Below are 21408 nucleotides of genomic sequence, written 5' to 3'. Positions count from 1 at the left end.
GTTTCTCTAAACAGATATTAAACATGTGTTACATATTTTGACTAGATGATAACTAAAATACCAAAAACAAAATATTTTTAATTAATTTGTGCAGCTTCTGTTTAATAAATCGATAAGAGTAAACTAATTTGATAGTTGCGAAATTTGTCCGAAATTAATTTCCCCTCTACACTGCTGTGGCTCGCAAAACGATAGGCATGCTCCCTCTGTCCGTGTGTAAATGTGTTTAGGGGTCAGTAGATAGGTATAATTTATTTCAAACTTTACAGCTAAAAGCCATAAAACGTAATGGATAAATTCTCTGGTAGTCCGCATCTAAACTATTTGTCTCTTCATTACAGCCAGGACGGGAAGGGACGTACTTCAGGGCAGAGGCTGAGACACTGAATCTTCTCCATCTTCCACCATTCTTATTCAAGCCCTAGTTTTCAACATTTTTCTGTTTCCCTTTTCGGTTAAAAATTACCAGTAGGTTTAAAAAGTTGGGAAACAGAAGTAAAGCTGAATAGAAAGTGGCTGGAGATTAATTATTTATTTGCCACTGCTAAAAAGGAAGCGCGCTATAGAGATGGGATATGCCAAATTGTATCCCTAGAACTAAACGTTGAACCGTGATATCGATAGCCTTATCAAAAATTTAGGGTCTCCAAGATTATGCTATATCTTATCCTATATCCCAGTGTAATGCAATATCCTAATGTTCATATTTCCCATAAGAAGAGTAAGCAAAAAGGGAGGCAATTCTGACTTGCTACCATTTGATTTCTGTCAGTCTAATTGGATTAGTTCACAAGTGACAGTGTTATTAGGTTGACGACTTCTTGCTTTTTGAGCCCAAGGGGTAATTCAGCAACCTAAATGTGTCAACACATGATTTGGCACGTAAACACTAACATGGCAGTAGTACTAGCCATTTGCCTTGTCATTCTGTGATCGCGTGATTATTTCGCTCTTTAAATAGCACTGTCTGGTGTAATTACTGTTTATGGCATTTCTAAATTTGGCACCCTCTTCAGTTCAAAAAGTCATGCTATTAAAGATAGGTATTTTCCAGGAACCGTTATGTAAAAGAATCAAATGAAGTAGATTGGTCCCTTTTTGATAGATTGATATACCTGGTGGGTGGGAAATTTTCACGGCGTAACTGCATACTTCTGACCCCTTTTTTAGTGGTTATAGCCTAGACGGCGTTCAGTCTAACTTATAAAATCTGACAGACTTGTGGACTGCATTAAATTTGAGGACGAAACTTCCATTTCCCTTCCATAAGAAGTTTAAGGAGCATTTACACTAGAGAAGAGTCGATCTTTCTCCTTTATATTACACTAATGGATAATGAATAGATCTTAAGCCTTTAATCCAATTTACATTGATCATTTTTTTAATTAATTAAAAAATTTGTGTCTGAGTAACTGTTTTAAAATGTGAAATAGGATATTCTAGGGAGCAAACAAAGACTTCTTCAGACCTAAAAATTTGCTTAAAAATATCCTACTTACTAAGTATAGATTGTTTCCGCGAATAAAGGAGTACATTTAAAACAACGTATTTTACCATTAGACCATTAATAAATTACAGATTCCACAACAACTGGCTCCCTGTTTTAAAAGCGAGTACGTGAAAAAATGGAATTGGAGATCAAAACACTTACATAACTACACAGAATGCGAAAATTTTTTTTTATCTAACGGATTTAACCCAAAAATTGCTGCATTAATTGGTGATTACTAATTGGACTTCCCCCGACACCCGAGTCAATAAACCCCCGAGGGAAGTAACGGCCCATACCCCTGGCAACAGTGAATTTAACCACCTTATTTAATACAGGGTAATGAAAAGGAATTCTTTTTTCGTAAATCCAACTTTTGACTACTAACCTTCCATCTTGTCAAATTTGGAAGGAAGTAGGGAAAGAGGAAAAAATTTACCAAGGTTATTAAAGGATTTTACTCAAGTGGCCTTCAAATCACCCAATTTTATTTAACACGAAAGTGCACGGAGGGGATTAGAAGTAAAAACTTTTGAAAATAACTTATTTTCGCAGCCTCTGATTGGGGTGATAAAATGTGGGTTGGGCCTGCCTTTCCTTCGATACATCACCGATTAAACCACCAAATCCCTTAAGACTTTCATTTTTTTACCAGAAGTACTTTTTTCATAAATTTCGTGGGACAAACCTTTTGATGTGAATTTCCGATTGTGCGTTTTTCGGGCTTTAGTATAGAAAAAATAACAGCAAATCGGGGAATGGTAAACAGATAGTTTTTTCAAGGGGTGACCTACGTAGATACAACTGCTTTGTCTAGCTGTTTATTTGTTCAAAAATTCTTTGTTAAGTGAAAACAAGAAAGGGAAGTTTCCCCAAAACAGCCTCTGTACTGTATCTTAGGTGAGGTAAACTTAAGTTTCGCTACATGGAATGCACCTGCGGAATTTTCCAAGCTAAGTGACTTCGGAAGCAACGTTCAAAAAAACTTTTAACACAGACAACTAGATAATGTACTTACATTCCTATAGACAGTGAAGTAAATTTTAACATGTCCAGGCTTATTTAGAGAAGGATAAAATTGGAAGGGAGAAAAGGAAAGTAGTTTAGCATACCTAGGGTTTTAAGGACATAAATAAAAGCTTGAAATCCAAAGCCAAAGGCGATAAAAAAATGATGGTCACGAAAATTGTTTTTTTGACGTCTGCGATCAGATCCTGTATCTTGTGTACTTGTCAACGTGAAAAGGAATACAATCAAATGTAGCATCTGAATCGCCCAGTGAAATCAGAGGGTACAGCTTGAAAACCAACTTCAGGTGTCTTAAAGACGGAATGTTATCGTGCGTGGGGATAAAATACGAGAGGAAACTTTAAATAATAGGACTGAGGTAGGGCGAGGTATAGGGGCAAACGGCGTGTAGACAATTACAAAGAACTTGATGAGTTTCAGTTCATTTAGGTCGGGGAAACTCGTCATTCGACGTTATTTAACTATTTTGATTTATAAGAAGAGCCCATTTTTCGGTGAACTGTCCAAGGGAAAAAATAAATGAGCCAAAAAGATTGTTAATCGTAGTAAATGACTTGCACATTGGATGGACGATTTTAAAGGAAACTCGGCCTCTTGAAAGTGCAAATATATGCAAAGAAAGAAGGAAGAAATAAGGACAGATACTTTACTTTTGAATCTTAAAGTTCCCCTTTTAACTTGTATTTTAAAAGTAAGTTGCTCCAGTCTAGTTGAATCAACTACGTACCAAATTGCGTGCTAATTTAAGTATTCTACAATATGTAAACATGAATTTAATCGCCATTGTTTTCAAAAAATGCTGTTTACAAAATTGACAAGAATTTGTAAGATCTTTCAGCTTTTAATAATTTCTAAAATTTGTAAAAATGTTAATTTAGTTGAGGACTCTAAAATATTTTGTGTTCCAGTTTAGCAGTAATCACTTTCTCCGTAAAAATTTCACCTCATTGGGGGAGAAATGTGGAAGAGGAGAACAAGTATTAAATTCCACCAGCACTTCTTCAGGTATTTAAAAAGCGAGAGCAAGAAAAGTCTTTTTGGCAATTTAATTCAACGTTTAGGTTAGACACTAAATTTTCTACCTTTGCACTCCACTGAGGAGTGATTAATTGCCCCAGGATGAGGGAAGAGCGGTAGAAAAGGCTATAAGACACCACTGACTCCAGACAGGACCGTTCTGCTATATAAATTATAGAAATCACTAAAAGCCATCAGTATAAAGTGTAGACCTACAAGTAAATAACCCTATTCAAAAGGTGTATCAAAGGCTTTATAAATTGTCACGGGAAAGTATAAGCCTTAAAAGTGTTGTTAGGATTATTGTCACTAAGGTGAACTAAAAATAGAGCCTATTTTTGTGTTGTTAAAAAGGCAACAATCAATGCAAGGTTGGCGAGCAAATGCGTAAATAAGATGTGCGAGAGTGTGATGATATTGTCGTCAATCTATTTTGACCTGTACAGCTTGTCATATCAGTTGACAACTGATTGATAATTCACGCTGTCCACTGACACCATTCAGGGGGCTACGACCCTCTTTCTAACGTGTCTGCCGATCTGTATCAGAGTACCTCCAAAAGTTGAGGGAAAAGTTCATTCCTCCGCGCCTAAATGTCATGAATAAATCTGATGCAACAGGAAAATTTATGGATACTAATGATTAATGTAGGTAGGAAGCAATTCCTCCTAACGCTCCGAGATTAAGTAGTGCTAAGCAGTAAAATATTAAGACATACCTTTTTTAAAAGAAATTAAAATGGGAGGTAAAAATATCCCTCTTCTAATTGGCCCACCACGGACATCGTCCACATCACAATTGCATAATTAAGGGTTCATCTCAAAAGATGTAATTTTTTTAGAAAAAAGTTTGAATAAAACATACACTTCTTGAGAAAAATTTGGTGTCTAATCTTCATTGTCTCGTACACAAGCACCCAAACAAAGTAAAATTGGACAGTACCAGAGGATACTTGGGTCAAAATGCTCTGACACATTTTTGTTTTAACTTTTCCTCTTTTTATGATATCTTATTTAATTATTTCAAATTGTATTTGCGGAGAAAAAAATTTAAGTGAAAGCACTGAACTTACATGCAAATTGGTGGTGCAAGTGCAGTAAATAGAGGATCTTTGAAAATATTATTTGTAACTCTCGAGACAATCGCCGAGGGGAGAGCAATCACGACAGCAAGAACAATAGCAGCGGTAAGGAGAGCAGTCACACGACAGTTGACATCGTAGTCACTTTCACCTGCCCATCGTCCAGCTCTTGCAATGGCAATGCTCCGATTGAGACAGATTGACACAAGGAGGAAGTTTGTGAGACCCACAATGAAGTAAATTAGAAATGAAGCCACGTGACACATGACGGAGCCCAGCTGCCAACTTTTATAGACCACGGTGTAGGCAGTGTAGGGCACTCCGAACCACACTAATGCAAGATCACAGAACACATGCATTAACAGCATCCGTCGATTCGATGTCGATTTGGGGTTGCGGACACGCATGATTGTGTAGACTAGAAGGAGATTTAGGCATGATCCAAGGAGGAAGATGAGAGAGTAGAGTGCCATTACGATGCGTTTGTTGACATTGTAGTTTAACGTATTGACGTAGTAGGAGAACTCCTTAGCAATAATGGCGTACTTATGGGTATCAAGGATAAAATCAGTTGTAACAGAATTGGTGGCTGCAGCGGTAATGTTTTTAGGTTCCATGACCACCGGAGAATGTGGTTTGGAGAGAATTGGATGATATGGGATGAAGACAAATGTGCTGCACCGGTGTGATAGCTTTTAAGACGACTTGGGCATTCTGATTGGTGGGGAGAGGTGAGGCTGCCTTGTGATTGGTAAGATCGCTAAGCTGTTGATTTCAACTATATAATACATAGAATCCTAAAATGCTACTTAGGAAATGCGTTTTGTAATATTTTGTAAGTTTAGGCCTTTCACTGGCAATTTTATTAGGTTTAGCTGTTTTAAAGAAGATTCTTCTTTTGTACATTAATAAATTGTCTCTTCACTAGCAATGAAAAGTTCTTCTTTAAAGTGGTCTGCCTTTAAGTTATTTGCCAAAGATTGCGCATTTATATCATGATGCTAATGGTTTCCAGAGCTTAGAACATACCCGAGATTTTCGGCAGCGCATACTCTTTAAGCACTTTGAAACACCCCTGTTTCGTAAGAACCATAAAGTTCAAACTACGCTAACTTTTTGGAAAAAATGTGTTCGGTTTTTAGCTTTACTGTTTGGAATGTATTTATTAACCTCTTATGTCCCTTGTAGAAAAAAAAACTTTCAAGGTCGTGAAGCAAAGAAATAATAGCCTTATATAGGTTCCATTACTTTATAACTGGTAATAACTTTAAAGTGCTAGCCAAGATTTGATTGTTTCCCTGATCTCCCGGTGCTTCCCTAACACCCTCTTCTGTGAATGCATAGCAAGGCTTTATTTCAAGCATCTTATTTCATGGCATCTGTGTGAGCAAGTCAACTGACAAGTTATTGTTGGCATGTTGACGCATCCTCCAGATCAACAATTCTCAAACTTCACTAATTTTCTTTAAAATATTGTCCTATTTTCACTCTTTTAGACAGAATATGTAGTAATAAAAGTTCTCACTGGCTAGAAGGAGTAATAGGTAATTTAATTAAAGGATCAAAATATTTTTATAATGCAAATGTGAAAAATAGCAATAAACTTATTCAATATTTTCTGGTATGGTGAGATTGATCTGCACTCCAGTCTCGTAGCTACTCCATGCGTCTGTCAGTAGATCCTATTCATGCAAAGCACATTTTTGGACATTCTATCTGCTTTTCTAGCTTGATAGGCACTATTCTCCCTCCGAAACTATAACATGAAATTGGCAAAAAAGCACTGGTTCAAATTAATTATCTTAATTTGTTTAAAAAAGAGAATGAGAATTATCAGGAAATAAAGCAGCAGGACAATTTTAAAAAATGTAGAGGGTTGCGATAAAGTAATTTGTTTTCCAAAGTGCTAAAAATCTTACGAAACGTCAATATTCATCTAACTTTTTAATAGTGTTATGTAAAATTCTGCACAATCTCGGAATAGGGTCTTCTAGATTGTCCTCCAGTGGACCTTTACTGGCACCACATATTTAAATTCGTTTTTCAACGGTGCCTGCAGCTGTAGCATACTTCTCAAATAAAACTTGAAGAAGTTACTTATAGATTGGCAAGCTTTGGAAGTAAATTTCAAGTTGCAAAGCTAATGACAAAGCTTGAGTCATGACAGATCATCAGGTCAAAATTCCCCGATCCTATGCGGAGGAGAACGAAGGGTGCCAACACTGCTAGAGTAGACATGTGCCTTTGCTTTATAACTCGACCCAATAAAAGCCCGTTACGCCAAAAATATGAAGAATCCTTTAGTCCCTTTGATATCTTGATAATATTTTGGCTGACAATCAGTTCGGGTCTAGTTATTACCTTTTAGCTCCCACGACAATTTTCTTCCCCTCAGAATTGCAATTGAGTGACATCTTTAGGGAAAAGCTGAACTAATTTTTCCAAAGAAGGGAAGGGGGAATGAAATCTTCATGATTTAAGTTTTAATAGGTGAAGTAGCTGGAAAGGGGAATTCTAGTTGACACTAGCTGACACCGGTAAAGTAACTAACATCCACTCATCCCTGACTCAACCAAAAATTTTTTTAATTAGGAAAGTAGATGAGCGGAGATGGACTTCAGACAAACAAAAACAGAATTTACCAACTTGTCATCATTAGGTGCATCTCAGTGTGCAGCCAATTTTCTTACTTCTAAGGTAAAATTTTTGAACCTCATTTTGAAGCTGGTAAGCAGATTCCATGCCGATTAAAACACGGGTTTAGGCTTATATATGAAATATTTCTCGCTTAAGCTGCATCAAAATAACTTTTTTATAGGAACTAATAAAAAGCATAATATTTTATGGGGTATTTAAACTGATTCCTTATTAAAGGAGTTCATTTAAATGGGTCTCTTTTTCATCAGCACTCATCGTCAAAGTTGGAGGGGGAGGGTTTGGGTTCATTTAAACATTAAAGTATAGGCGTGAGTCAAAAGCAGTACAAATGGTGCCTTTCTTTTTATGGCCCATTGCTAGCAGAAATAAATGAACAGGGCTAAACCAAACGGCAGGTAGCTGGAGAGGTTTCTTTACCCTTCCTTGGACTATAAATTTGACCGTTAAGGGTTACATTCTGGCTTCCCCTTTAGCAAGTTACAGATCGCACTTACTTCAGATCCGGTTGAGTGTTTTGAATATTGTCTCCTTTGCAGGGTAAACTGCACCTCAGGCGAGGGTAAGTTCGGAGGACAGAGACTAAAAGGCTAAAATGTCAATGAGCCTTTCCTGGTACCATTTGCCTGAAGGCAACAATGGGAAAGGAATTACCATGCCGCTTAAAGATGACATGAATTACTTTGTTCGGGGTATATGAGAGACCAATTATGTAAGGTCAACAGCACCTCCTTAACATGGGATTTTTCTCCATTAAAGGTTAGAAGCAGCCACCGTTTGACTTCTCTGAGCCGAGCTATTGCACATTTGGTCAATTAGAATAGAAGGAGGAAAATAACCAGACTCGGTACCTTAACTTGTGGTTTTTAAGGGTCATAAACCTGAATTTCTTCTTAAAGGTAAGAAAAACATAAGAAGAATCATTGTCGCGAAAGAATTGTCAAAATTTGGAAGTTTTGCTTTGATTCCATGAACACACAGTTAAAACATGGCGATGGTCTCGCTAAGTAGGGGTTCTTAATCATGAGCTGACCAATAAAACATAAGTTACACAATAAAGTTATCCAAAAAGAACCTATCTGCTTTAAAGTTCAGATAATCTCTGAATTTTATCGTTATTTTATACATGCCTAATCTCTTCTAAAAGATACTTACTCGTCATGTGACAGGAAGTCCTCTACAGGGTGATGTACTTTAAAAGGAAAAACTGTCCGGCTCTACTCCCATCAGACTCATTTACGCCATTTGAAAAAGTTAGGCAAGTGTCTACCCCTGCCATAACAAAGAATGATGGTAAACTTTAGGGGCCATCGGTTTAGTAATCTCTAGTCAAACGCTTACAAATGCAGTGGTTTCAAGTAACCCGACAACTGATTTGACGTGAGAAGTAGCTTTTTGTTCCTACAGTTTAACGCCGAGTGCAAAATATATGCCACTGAATGTCACTCTCATAATCATCTAAAGCACGAACTCGTTTCCAGACTTCTCTTTGGACCTAGGCTCCAACTTAGAACGCAAAGATCATGACACAGTAACACTTTAACGTCTATCGAGAAACTACTCTCCTTCAAATGCAATCGGAATTGGTAGAACAGCCGAAATGGGAGTGCTTCTAGCCCATTAGGCAGATCTTTTCTCCGTGGGAAGACCTCACCGCTTCATTCCTTGTCCATTTCCCTATTTTAGGCATCGTCACTCTCACATGGAAAGAAGGATAGAAAAGAACACATTTTCCAACCGTCTCCTAAAATAAATTTTTAAAAGATTAAAAGACGCAGCTTTTTTCATTGAAAAAGAATTGTATATTGCCCAAAAACAATACCTTTAAGGCATTGTTCAGGAGGTAACGCCTTAGCATTCAAAGAAACACACGGGGTTGTGCTTAAAAAGGAATTGGTCTTCAGGTGGTCATCATTAAAGGCCTTTGTTTTACAAATAAATAAAACATTTAGCAATAATTCTGTGGCTTAATCCTCTCTCAAGTCGGCCAATCTCCCTCCCCTTCAGAGTGGAAGCACTACTCGCAATAAAATCTCCAAAATTATAGGGAAAGTGGACGACTCTATGCATAATGCACCACATTATTTTTGTTTTTTTCCTTTTTCTTCAAATACAAAAGTTATTAGCTTGACAGTCCAAGAATGTGACTCCACCTCCAAATTTAACCATTTTCCATTTGATATTGAGGTTTGAAATTGGAAAAATTTAAGTTCTGTTTTTTTGATATTGACATGAGGGCCTTAAGTCTTTAGCACAAACTTTGACTGAAGACAAACAAACGAAAGGACGGACGGGCGTGCAGGCAGACAGAGAGGTAGTGAGATAAAGGGATTGGCAGGTAGATGACAATGCAAATAGATAAAGTGGATAGGTATACGTTTTTCTGGTATCCCATAGCCAAAGAAAACGGAACTTGCAAGCACGTTAAAAGCACTTTTATTGCACACTTTATTGCGCTTCTAAGTAATCTTCTGCCACCTTGTCAAGTCCGATGCCTCCCATAAAAGGGAGCACTTAGTTCCGTAAAATGAAAAAAAGCCTTATATGTTACTTTTTAATTGATGAATTTGATATCAAACAAATTTAAAGAAGGTGGACACAACCTGTTCCCACTTCCATATGTGGATAACATTACATTATGAATCATGGCAAAAGAGATCCTACAATAAATTTGTTGGCTTTTAGCGTAACCCCTCTTTCTTCCAAAACAAAAGTTTTTCAGAATTACAACAACCTTTATTTTTTGAAAAAAAGGCAACATTATCCATAAATTCTGATTTCCTGTAAATGGTAAAATAAGCATTGATGGTGTCTATCAGATAATATGGTCGAAAGAGAAGGGAGGGGGAAAAGAGAGAAAAGCTTTGGAAATTTTATGCCATGCTGATCAGAGATATCGACAGAGATGTGTAGATCTGGGTAGGGTTTAGAAATACGCAGTTTTCGAGGGATTTAACGGTACTTAATTTGGGATCGCTAATCCATTCACCTGGATAAGTGGTTATTTTTAGGTCTGTAAGAGGAGAATGGTGATAAAACCACCTAATAGTAATACATACAATTCTTAGAGGAGAGGCAAACAATGTGACTCTTCATATTTATGAAAAAAATGTGTTGTTTTTTTACCAATTAAGCAAAAAGATCAAACATACGTATAAATAAGGGAAGGTGTCTTCTTTTTTGTACGCTAAAAGGAAAGCATATAATGGACTTTCTCTAGCCATCACCACCCCTTCCCTCACAAACGGACTTTCTCTAGCCTCCATTACCGCTTCTCTCACCAAATGGCTACTCCATTAATCATGTGGTCATGTGATGGTTTGATGTCAAAAAGGGCGATAATCAGACCAAGAAATGCTACCAGGAGTGCAAGGAGGAACTGGTGTGGTACGACACATGGAGTCTTTTCAGCTGTGGAGTCTGGTTAATCTCGGATTCTCAAACAGGCACAGTCGAAATCACCTTTTAGCTCTAGTAGATCAACGTTCCATTAAATTCTGGTTTTAAGAAAGGGGGAGAGATGGTTGCGAAGATAATCAAGAATAGACTGAAGCCTCTCCATCCCCGATTTCGGGTGCACAAAAGCAATCACAGGTCTTTTTAAACTCCTAAATCTTATAACAATCCACTGTATGGCCCTTCTTTGATATTCTGCATTTGAAAGCAAATTTATGACTTTAATGGATCAAGATTTGTCCCAAGTCTGTATGTCTAGTCGGTAGGTGGGAGCCAGGAATCTCTCTCTCTTCCCCAACAAAGAAAAGGACTTAAATGAAGTAAAAAGATTACTATTGAAGGTATGTGCATAATCTGAACACAAAGAAGTACTGATTTTGTAACCTTTTCATTAACACAGAAGATACGGTAGACAGAACTTGGTTGGTCGATGTACCAGCCAACTGCCTATAACATCGAAACAGGTAGAATGTCAACCGCATATTGAATGACGTCAAACCGCGTTGTCGCATGATACAACTGATGTGGAAAATTTTGCAGTTTCAAAAAGGTGCGTACTGCTTTTTTTCCTCTTCCAAAGAGTTATTTCGACATGCAAAGCACTTTAAAGTCAAACAAAACTTAGTGATGTAGCATTTGTCAGGAAGATTGCTAAATTCTCTCATGTATTATTTGGGGAGAATTTTTAAGTAAGTGAAATATTAGTAACATTTAACTGAATAGCTAATCAGCAGAACAAATAAATTTTTTTGGCTTTTGAAACGTGACTTAATTTTCCGTTTCATTTAAATTATACTTTGTTTGGTTTTTTAAACGAGAGGGCTATGCACTGTTATGGACCTCGTCGGTGGAGATAGGAGGAAAAAGATTTCTGTTTAGAATTCTTAAACAAATTCCTTTTAATTCGCTTTAAGCGGTTTTTTCACCAAATGGAATAGAGCGAATAGCCTTTTCTATTTTATGCGATTGTTTTTATAAAGACGGGAGAGGGAAATATCTTCAAATTAATTTGAGGTTTGTCTGATTCAAAACCACTTTTAACTTATTTTTAAATCCGTGAAAGCGTTTTAGGAGTTTTTGACAGCAGAACGCACTCTTCCAAAGCTACCCGAACAGCCTTTTTTAATAAAAAAGGCGTTAATAATGCCAGTTTTAAGGGAACCAAGGTCAAGAAATGATAATGCCTGACGTGATGAATGATGAAACAATTGACTTGTGCATCATTCGACCGAAAGTCATGGAAGCTATACAGATGAATGCCCAAAAAGCTAACAAAGGCGATATATCAATCTTTAAGGACTGACGAAGTCTTGCTGTGATTTCTGACTGACTGAGTGATCGGAAATGCTGTTCAGGCTATCTGCGTCATTTAGGCCAGCAATTATATTATTGCATGTCAGGGTGATTAGCTGACTTCCTCACACTTCTGAGGCATGCACCGCTCCACATTCAAGGGGCTACACTACTACAGACTTACATGCTGGAAATGAAGTTTTCGTTAATTTGCGCGGCTAAATTTTCTTCAATACAAAAGTCCTTTCCAAAATTTGCCTGTGTCAAAAACATTTCTAAAAATGCAGTGGCAGCTATAAATTAAATCCAGAATTCATTTATTAACGGTCTTATATTCGCTTTATTTCTAGGTGCCTTAAATCCACAATCCTCAAATACGAAAAAGGGAAAAAGATAACATTAAAAAGCTACAGGAGTTGAAGGACTTTTAATAGTTCGATTGCTTTGCCACTTGCCATGGTGTTAATAAATAAATTCCTTAAAAATGCACTATTATTTACTCCCTTCTCACTTGATGAGAGGTAAAGCAACTCTGTTACAAAGCCAATGTACTTCAAGCAGCAAAGATAGCCACAATGTAGCATTCAAGTGTTCACAGAGCTTAACGATCAAAAAACACCAACTGTAGGAGGGGAAGTAGTTATCGGGAATATCTTTAATGTGTACAATCTAACAATTCTTTGTGCCATTCAGTTCTTCCTTACGCGAAGCAATGAAGTCTTCTCTTTTTCTCTTATAAAAACTGGCGTGTAATCTCATTTTATGCCCTTTTTAAGGCTTCCCATCTGGGATGCTGCAGTACGACTGTCACTTTCCACCTTTCATTAACAGTCTATTCTTATTGTAATAAATTATTCATCCACTGTGGTTAATTGCCCTCCTAATTGTTACTACTCTCTTTCACCCCTCCTTCCCCTGCGCCCAGTCGCTTGTATTGTAAGTCTGCTTAGAAAAAGCAAATTCATTGCCATTTAAAATAAGCAACAACGTCAGCTAAGCTTACGGAAAAAAGGGAAAATAAGAGTATTGCCAGCGCCATCCAAAAATCATAAATTACTAGTCTTGATGAGACAAAAAAGAAAGGAATTAAAGGAACAATATTGCAGAACTTGTCCTTTATTTTTGGTTTAGTTGCATCATCGTAGTGGCACGAAATTGGCGCTGGCAAGGAGAAGGGAAGTGAATCAAAATAAAATTAACGGGTTGGTCAAAATCACAGAATATAGTACAGTGTATGAGTCGGGAACCAAATAGACAAAGGTTATTAAATAAAAGGGGAAGAAGTTCCCTTACAAAACACAATGATTCAGTAAGTTTTGGTTAAGGCATTTAAGGTTATAAAGGAAATGAAAAGATGTCTGGATGGAAAAGGCGCCTCTTTTAATGCCTGAAAGGGATCACCTACCAAGGGGAGGCCTGAGTTACGAATAATGAAGTGTTCATAGAGTCGAAGGTATGATTTAATAGACGTTAGATAATCACTTAACTCTCCTCTCTTGAGTGTGATCTGTAGTACTACCTATCACAGGGTAGTCCTTTGGACATAAGAGGTATTAATGTTTCATGAAGGCACGAAGATATTCGATCTCACTGTCTACGATCCAGTAGATGAAAGAAGTGGATTCGTTGATTCCCTACCGCCTCAGTCTGAATAATTGTCTGTAAAGAGTGTACTTTCCGTGCCTACTGCCCGTATCGGAACCTTTGCGCAACGGCAAAGTCATCAATCTGCGATCATCCCACTAACTATGATGGAATTATTTATATCTATATAAGAGCCATGGCATTTCCTAACGGATTGTTCCCAATTTAATCTGGTGTAAAACTACCTCATTTTTCATGTCTTATGGTAAAAAATTGAGATAACATCAATAACTCGTCCAGACGGTCCTCACTTGCCACCATTGTTGCTTATCAAATAATTTCTGAAGTCCTAAAATGGCCAGACCGGTTTAGTACGGAGACCAAGTTGACCTTGACAGCAATCATGGAACTGAAACTGCGAAAACTACGTTGCTCGTTTATTTGAATGGCTGCCTAAAATAAGAGTTTTTAATTTATAAATAAACGCACTTGAAATACTCCCCATAATATTTAGGCTTTACTTGCCCCCGTGACCAATGAAAATTTATTTATCAGAGTAATGGAAAAAATTTGGTTAATATGCTCTACCAATAACCATTTCATTTAGGACAGGAGAGAAAAAGTAAAAGTTCTTGGTCTTACCATTTTTTCGCGGAGATACCCATAACATATACAGCCTTTTACGAAGCCTTCATTCTGTTAAAACCAGAAGGACAGACTTGCAGTAATTAATAGAGCTCCCTCCGAGGTTAAAAAACAAGTGTACCTACCAGTTTTTTTAAAAAAGGAAAAGAAGAACTAGTTCAGATTGTTTCCCAAAAATACTACTTTGCTTTGCTTTGTTAGACTAAAGTAGGACAAAGTGAGAAAGTTTACAAAGAAGGAATCCAAAAATTCATAAGCAATTTCTTTGGCTCCATAGCTACTAATAGGCGATTGTGCCGCTCGGTGATTGTCTGATCATCCACACTCCTACAGTTATTTAGACCTGTCCATCCACCTCATTTAGTTGATAGGGTAAATAAAATTAATTTACTACTACATTTTTTATCATATGCCTTGCTGTATATTATCTACCGTTGTTTATGCGTCAACAGCAAAAGACACAGACATGCATCAGCCCGTTGGTAATGCTCCCTTCGTATAAAAACGGTGGTTGGATCCAACGGATGCGATTAGAACTTCTTTGTCTACAACGCTGAGCCTATCTCGACTGCAGAGCTATGGCCGATTTGTGGAACGCCTAGGAAGAGTGAGTATCTTAACCGTCCAGGATAGTTCGCCGCTATTGACTCAAAATAGAGGGATTGAGGAAAACTTTTGTGATTAAGTGGTTTGGTGGCGCCCCTGTCAGCTAAAAAAGTTGTGTGAACTAAGCCATTGCTCCTCAAATGCATTGACAGCAGGTGACAACTGGCTCTGTTTTCCCTTTTTGCTTCTTTCGAATCACAAAATTTTCCATGATTAGGTAATTCTAGCCTTGGGAGGACCCACTTTCATACAATTCGCTCAACATTCCTCACCTCTAAAGCATGTGCCTCCCAAGACCGGCCCATTTGGCGTATGACAGTCTTTAGTCTTTTCAAAGTCCAAGCAATCGTAGATGGGATATTACTAAAAGTTAAGTGTATGGGAAAAAGCCTCCAGAAGTATGTATTTGCTCATTAACAACTACTGTTCTTACAGGGTAAAGGTAAAACTCGCATTTGTGAATTGGCCTTATAACACACTTGAGGCCAGGAGGGAGGACCTTTGGACGCATGGTCAAAAGTAACTAGGGTTTTTTCTATGAGGCAGGCAGCTTCGTGACAGAACACTTTTTTCTGAGTATAAAGTGCTTAATGTTTGGCTTTTAAATAGTTAAATCTGCAGTTTACGGCGTGATCTTTCTTCTGCTCGCTCTATTGTAACTGTGATCTTTAAATGGGCTAAAATGTCTTTGTCGAGGAAGAAACGCTCTTGACTCATAGCAAAGAAGTTTACTAGATCTTACGAAAAAAAGTGCCTTTGGCAAAATACCTCCTAGGAATGATGCAATTCATTGTTATAACCCCTGAGATAAAATTACATGGTCTTGAGAAGTAAGTAAACCCAAAGAGCACATGGATATCTCATGCGATGGCGTCATGACCTAACAGTAAGGAGAAACATTTCTTTATGGTCAGAACTATACAGTTTACTTCATTTTAGGCCGCTTCCGGACAGTACTTTCTGCTCATAAAGGAGGTGCTGTCCTTATATTGCCAATTTCTGAGTCACAAGTTTCTGATGTGCAACTTCAATTTGGTGAGAAAGCAGCAAAGAGGGGACCACTAGGTACCAGCAGCCAGATTACGCACATTCGTTCTATGATGTGATCAATCAGGTGCTAGTCTGTGCTACTATGAAGCGATGGAGACATTTTCAACCTCTTCCAAACCTCGATATTTCCTAGCTGCCAGATTAGATGATTAGACTAAACTCAGAGTATTAATTGTAGTTAAGTTTATGTCATGACAGTTTGTTCTTAAAAACTTCAGATCTGTGAATTTTATTGCATCAGGAATGCAGTACAGAGGATAATACTGGGGACCGTCAGCTTGACACCGAATCTTTGCCTTATAACGCCATCAAACAAATACCTGGCACTCCAATAAACCGCAAAGGCTCCTTCGAACTCTTTCATGGCTCCCGACTTCTACGCAATTTAAAAGGAGATCACCTCAATTAGCGTACACGACAAATTTCCTGCCATAAGACCTACAAGTACGCAGCATCTCTAAGATCAAATTACGCTAATTGCCTCAAAGCCAAAGAAAAGGAAGTGGAGGACATTTTTATAAGTCAACCTTGTTCAAACTAAATACTTGAATAGGCAGCTTATTGATAAAACCCATTTAGGCGCCTTTAACTCACTCAGCCCCCACCTCTTCTCGTCGAAAATTAGTCAGGGGTGAAATTCTACTCCAAATACGGGGAATTTAGAATCAAAATGCAACAAAGGAGGGGAATCTCCTCCAAAAATTTAAAAGCATCAGTGTTTTAGGGGGTGCACTATATGCAAAAGGTAGATGAGACACTAATTTGTTAAATATGATAATGCTTGTGACCTTATTTACGCAAGTCTGGAGTGATAAAGACCACGTGGGCACAATCACTCGTGTCCCATGACATTTCATTAAGTCACTTCATTCCTTTTTTTAGATCAGCCTGTGCAATTGCAATCCTAACAATGATAGGATGAATCAATAGACGAATATTTTTGCTTTTCTTGTATCATTTGCGACAAGGTTTCTTCAAAGTTGAGGTTATTACTGATTACTCCTTAGTTTCACCAAAATTCACCCCACTTCTTGAAACAAATTTTTAAGGGTGTTTCGTTTTGTTTATTTTTTTGTCTGTTCTCCTAAATTAAGTTACATATTCTAAAATAAAAATAACTGGTTAGTGGGAGGCATCTCACATTGTGTAACGCTGCGGTTTCACAACTCTTTCGAGAGACTCACGGCTTGTGGTCTTCACAGTAGCGGAATTGGTCTATGTTCCTTCCTTATCATCAGCCACCTGACAAGAATGCGTTGTCTAATGTGGTATTTTTTTGTTGTTTCTCTCTCAAATCTCCGGTTTGGCCTATTGGATCATAAAAGTTAATTAGAGAAAGGTACCTTCTGCTGTTTGGTATGGGTACGGTTACGGTATGAGTGGTTACGTTCGTGCGGACATAAATAATGTAATCTGACGGCTTGTCATCTTCGCTCCATTTAGGAATGGGAAAATTTTGATTAATTGAGCTTCTAATGGTATTTGTAAGTGTGCCTTTTCTTAAGAACCAAAAAACTTGAAAAATTTCGAAAATAAGAATCACTTTTTGGCATTTAATTCCAAAAAATTAGTGCCTGCACAAAATTTTTATTATTTTGTTAGAAGAATGTGCAAAAATGACCACTTTTCTCCCTCAAAATATTGAATTGGAATTTTTGAACTAAAGCCGTTAAATGCTTCATAACAGAGGTGTTTTATTCTATATGTTGCAAAAGTTAGACCCGACTTTTATTTTAAGTGACGTTTTTTTCTTTGAAAAAAGAACAGGCATGGCCCTAGCTAATTACATGTCCATCGTCTTCGCTTTTACCTTTTAGCAGTCCGTTCTATTCCCCAAAGGATCTTTAAGTGCCACAAGAAGAGGTGACATTTTCTGCCTTCGAAGATACCTAGGATAAGTTACGATAGTATCTCACCTTTTATTCTTAAGTGAAATAGGCAAGAAGGTCTTCTTTTCTCTGCCTAGGATCATCGTAAAGAGGTAACACTTTCTTGTACACAGATAAATTAGGTTTATCTCATAGAGTAGACATAATTCGGTTGCTATGTCTGTTTGGCCCTCACCAAATTAAAACGTCACAATGATCAACTATACCTGCGTCTCGCTACCAAAATCCGAGAGAGAGCGGACTTACAACCAGTAGGTTTAACTGTTGAAATGTAGCAAAGAAAGCAAACTGATGGGCTAGCACCTCTCTGTGCTTCATGCCGCCTAGTCAAGTACAACTGTAAGGCATCTAAAAGACCCTAAGCGTCACACTAAAACCATCTATCATATCAAGCTAGAAAAATTAGCCAAAAAATTGTAAGTATTTTGAATTTTAAGCGTTTTTGAATTACTTAACTATCCCTACAACTTGAAGTGCTTCATGGTGAGGGGCAGAATTTCATGAGAAACTATAGCTTTTCCCTGCTACTAATCACTGGCTTACAGAGAAGCATTAGGGTGGAACATTTGCATTTTTCTCATTAAGCCAAATTAAGTGTCATTTGGAGTCAGCTTTTTAAGATAATTTTGTTCCGTATAATTTATTCAAAATTTCTTTAAAAATAAAACTTTAAGTTATTTTCAAAAGCATTGGTGTCCAAATCTGGAACAACGACCGGCATATTCTCACTCTTTTTATTGGACAAATATTTTTTATAAGAATCCGAGACAATAAACAAATTTTTTGGCGTTCAGTGATTGTATCATTTGCATTCTCTACCAAAGTCATTTAGATCTGAATGTCTACTTCATTTCTTCAATGCGGTGGATACCAATAATATGCTCATTTTTTATCTGATAGTTACAAAATGTGCCAGAAATTTTGAAGTGGTTTTGGACCTGTCAAAAATAAAATCTGAGTTTTCTTTCCCTTTTGAAGGTTTGACATGAGTGCCCTCATGAGCTTGGGGAGATGCGGCGTTATATGAAGGCATATTGATCAACTGGAAATGGTCCCTCTTTTGTGCCGACAGGTAAACTCAAAATAAACGGCTACAAATGAATATTTTTCCTTATACTGTTGAAAAGTGCCAGAGATCGCAATTAAGCTGAACTTATCATAAATTTTAGGCAAAACTTTTTTGATGTGTGAGTTTAATGCTGTGGGGAAGCAGTACAGAGTGGAATACGGGCTATTGGTACCTTTGCTCTATAATGTAACCAAACAAGTGCGTTGGATTATAGAAAATGCAAAAACTCAGCCTCTTCTATACTTTGGTCATTTTTGACTGACGCGCGACCCAAGTCTAGGTATCTTCTTGTATCGCCTAGGACAAGCATTCCCATTTCAGACTTACAAGTGAGTGACATCTTTATTAACAGCCTTTACTACGCTACCCGAAGCAAAGGATAAAGATAAAAAGTTTTCATCAGTTGATCTTGCATTAAATAAATACCTGACAAGGCAGCCTCTTAACGGATCTCTTTTGGAGCCTTTAAGTCCCTCCTACCCTTACTGTTAGGCGTCAGTCAAAGGCCAAATTCAACTTTAAATACAGTGAATATGGAAATATACAAAAACGTAGGTAAATCACTCCCATCTATTGCAAAGCCCGAGTGTAAGAGATTTACTTATCACTTATGTCAACAGTTTCAATCTACTCAAGGAAATCGTTGACACCTAGCCTAATCTATCAACATTCGTTGCCACCATTTTCTTGCATCCGTCCACACAATGCTGATATCACCCAAATCTTGCACTGCATTAACAAAAGACGCATTAGACAGCAGCACTTATCTCCAGGCAGGCATCTATGCAAAGTTATTTAACGTTGTGGTAAAAAATTATTTAAATAAGTTAATGTTTGTAAAGCAAAATCCCAAAACTAGAACTTAAAATGCTTTAATTTAAATAAAATTCCAATCGTTTTGCAGTCATTAAACTGTGGGAGAAATCTCAATAAATGCGCCTGACCATACAATTTGAATCTACCAGTTTTGAAGAGTAGCCCCAATGGGATTAGGCGAGACAGGTAATTTCGCGATTCTTTTTTCGTTATAACCTTGTATTACGACATCATTTTTACTAATTAGGGTGGAATATTGCGCTAGAGTGATTTATTGCCACTTTTTGACACCGCTTTCTCCCTTTTTTAACCTAAGTACTTCTGAGCCTAGAAGACCGAAGCACAATTTTGCAAAGCAAAAGGCAGCACACTCTTGACAGGCTCAACCGACAGTTTTTTTAGGAAGCAAAGAACAAAGTCACTACATTAATGCGCATCCTGTCTGGAAGGTGACGCAATTTTGTCCCACAAAATGCTAGGATATGGGTAATGACGTAAGTGCTGCAAGACCCTGCACCCTACAACCGTATATTTTGAAAAGCTATTTGGCGATAAAAAGGCAGATAGCTCCTGTCTACTAGACAAACAGGTTAAGCAAAAATTGTGAGATAATCGTCTCGAAAATTTGCTTTTTGAAAACTGTGTTAGTTATTTGGAGAGATGAAGATTAATTTAATTCGACTGGTCCCTTAGGATGATCTTATTATTCCTATGTTTCCTAATTTAAGAACAATAAAATGCATTTTTTCGAATAAAGGACAATCTTAACAGACGAAATTAAGTGAAAAGATTACGACAAAAGTAAAATTCCGAAAGATATTCTTTTGTTGTCTGTCAGGCACAACTAATTGAAATGGTGTTTTTGGCTGACACTATTCATCAACATTCTCTCTTTTGTTAATAAACTCAACTTTTTAAGCTTTAGATCAGAAACACCCCACACGAATTTATCTAAGATTGTCACACTAAAAAATCTGTGACATGGGCTCTGGATACAAAAATAAGGCGCAAATATTTATGCTGGTGTCTGGAAAAAAGTAAGATCTGAGTGTCAAATTTTTACTGTTGACAACACTGATAGCTTCCTCTAATCACACAACATTTTTTTCATGCAAACTTTCTTCTTCTTTAATGACTAGATACTCTATGGAGGTCTAATTTGTAATGCTATTAACTGAATTCTCTTTTCTGCTGGTAGCTTCATCCTCCTTTGAGGACCACCACGCATGTTTAGTATAGGCATTCACTTTGTAAATTAAGCACCTCCAAGTTACATGGAGCAAATTCTGTCTACTTCTTCATAAAGACTCAATTTTAAGATGTCCAGATGCTAAGATAAGGTCTGCCCATTCCTAAATTCGCCCCTGCAAAGGGCACATAATGACTTCCTTCAACCCTTTGCAAATGACTCAATGTAGCCAAAACATATAATTCTTAGGGGGTGGGAAAGAAGGAAGTATGTAAAGGGGACCGAGTTGGGGTACTTCCCAGAGTGTACCTTAAATCTGTTTAGCCACTCTAAGTAGGCAGAAAATGAAACTACCATATGTTTTGAAGTGGGAGATTGATGTTTTCTTGTGGGGAGACAACCTAATGTGTTTGTAGATTAGACGGCAACTATGATGACGTGTGCCTCAAAAGTTTGAACAATCAAGGTTTTTCTTGATGAGGAAAACCATATTCAAATTACTTGGCAGAATTCCTTTAAATATGGAAGATAGTACTCAAA

At 37.4% G+C, this 21408-nt stretch overlaps 3 protein-coding genes across 3 annotated transcripts; 2 read left to right on the top strand and 1 right to left on the bottom strand. All coding sequences in view use genetic code 11, as the record gives it.

Moving 5' to 3' along the window:
* Positions 1–4603: 4603 nt before the first annotated feature.
* On the bottom strand, positions 4604–5233 carry EGR_06560 (Neuropeptide Y receptor type; the record flags this gene model as incomplete). Its single annotated transcript, XM_024495809.1, has 1 exon — positions 4604–5233. One exon carries the CDS (start codon positions 5231–5233, stop codon positions 4604–4606), a length of 630 nt encoding a protein of 209 aa, XP_024349769.1.
* Positions 5234–13576: 8343 nt separating this feature from the next.
* Positions 13577–16314, top strand: EGR_06559 (hypothetical protein; the record flags this gene model as incomplete). Its single annotated transcript, XM_024495808.1, has 2 exons — positions 13577–13624; positions 16147–16314. The coding sequence occupies 2 exons, from the start codon at positions 13577–13579 to the stop codon at positions 16312–16314; spliced, it is 216 nt and encodes a 71-aa protein (XP_024349768.1).
* Positions 16315–19567: 3253 nt separating this feature from the next.
* Positions 19568–20580, top strand: EGR_06558 (hypothetical protein; the record flags this gene model as incomplete). The annotated part of the gene is made up of 3 exons (XM_024495807.1): positions 19568–19699; positions 20451–20480; positions 20518–20580. 3 exons carry the CDS (start codon positions 19568–19570, stop codon positions 20578–20580), a joined length of 225 nt encoding a protein of 74 aa, XP_024349767.1.
* Positions 20581–21408: the final 828 nt, after the last annotated feature.

This window comes from Echinococcus granulosus (assembly GCF_000524195.1).
Source record: "Echinococcus granulosus chromosome Unknown EG_S00059, whole genome shotgun sequence".
Classification (NCBI taxonomy): domain Eukaryota; kingdom Metazoa; phylum Platyhelminthes; class Cestoda; order Cyclophyllidea; family Taeniidae; genus Echinococcus; species Echinococcus granulosus.
Note: the sequence above shows the minus strand (reverse complement) of the source record. Positions and strands in the feature narration are given on the sequence as shown.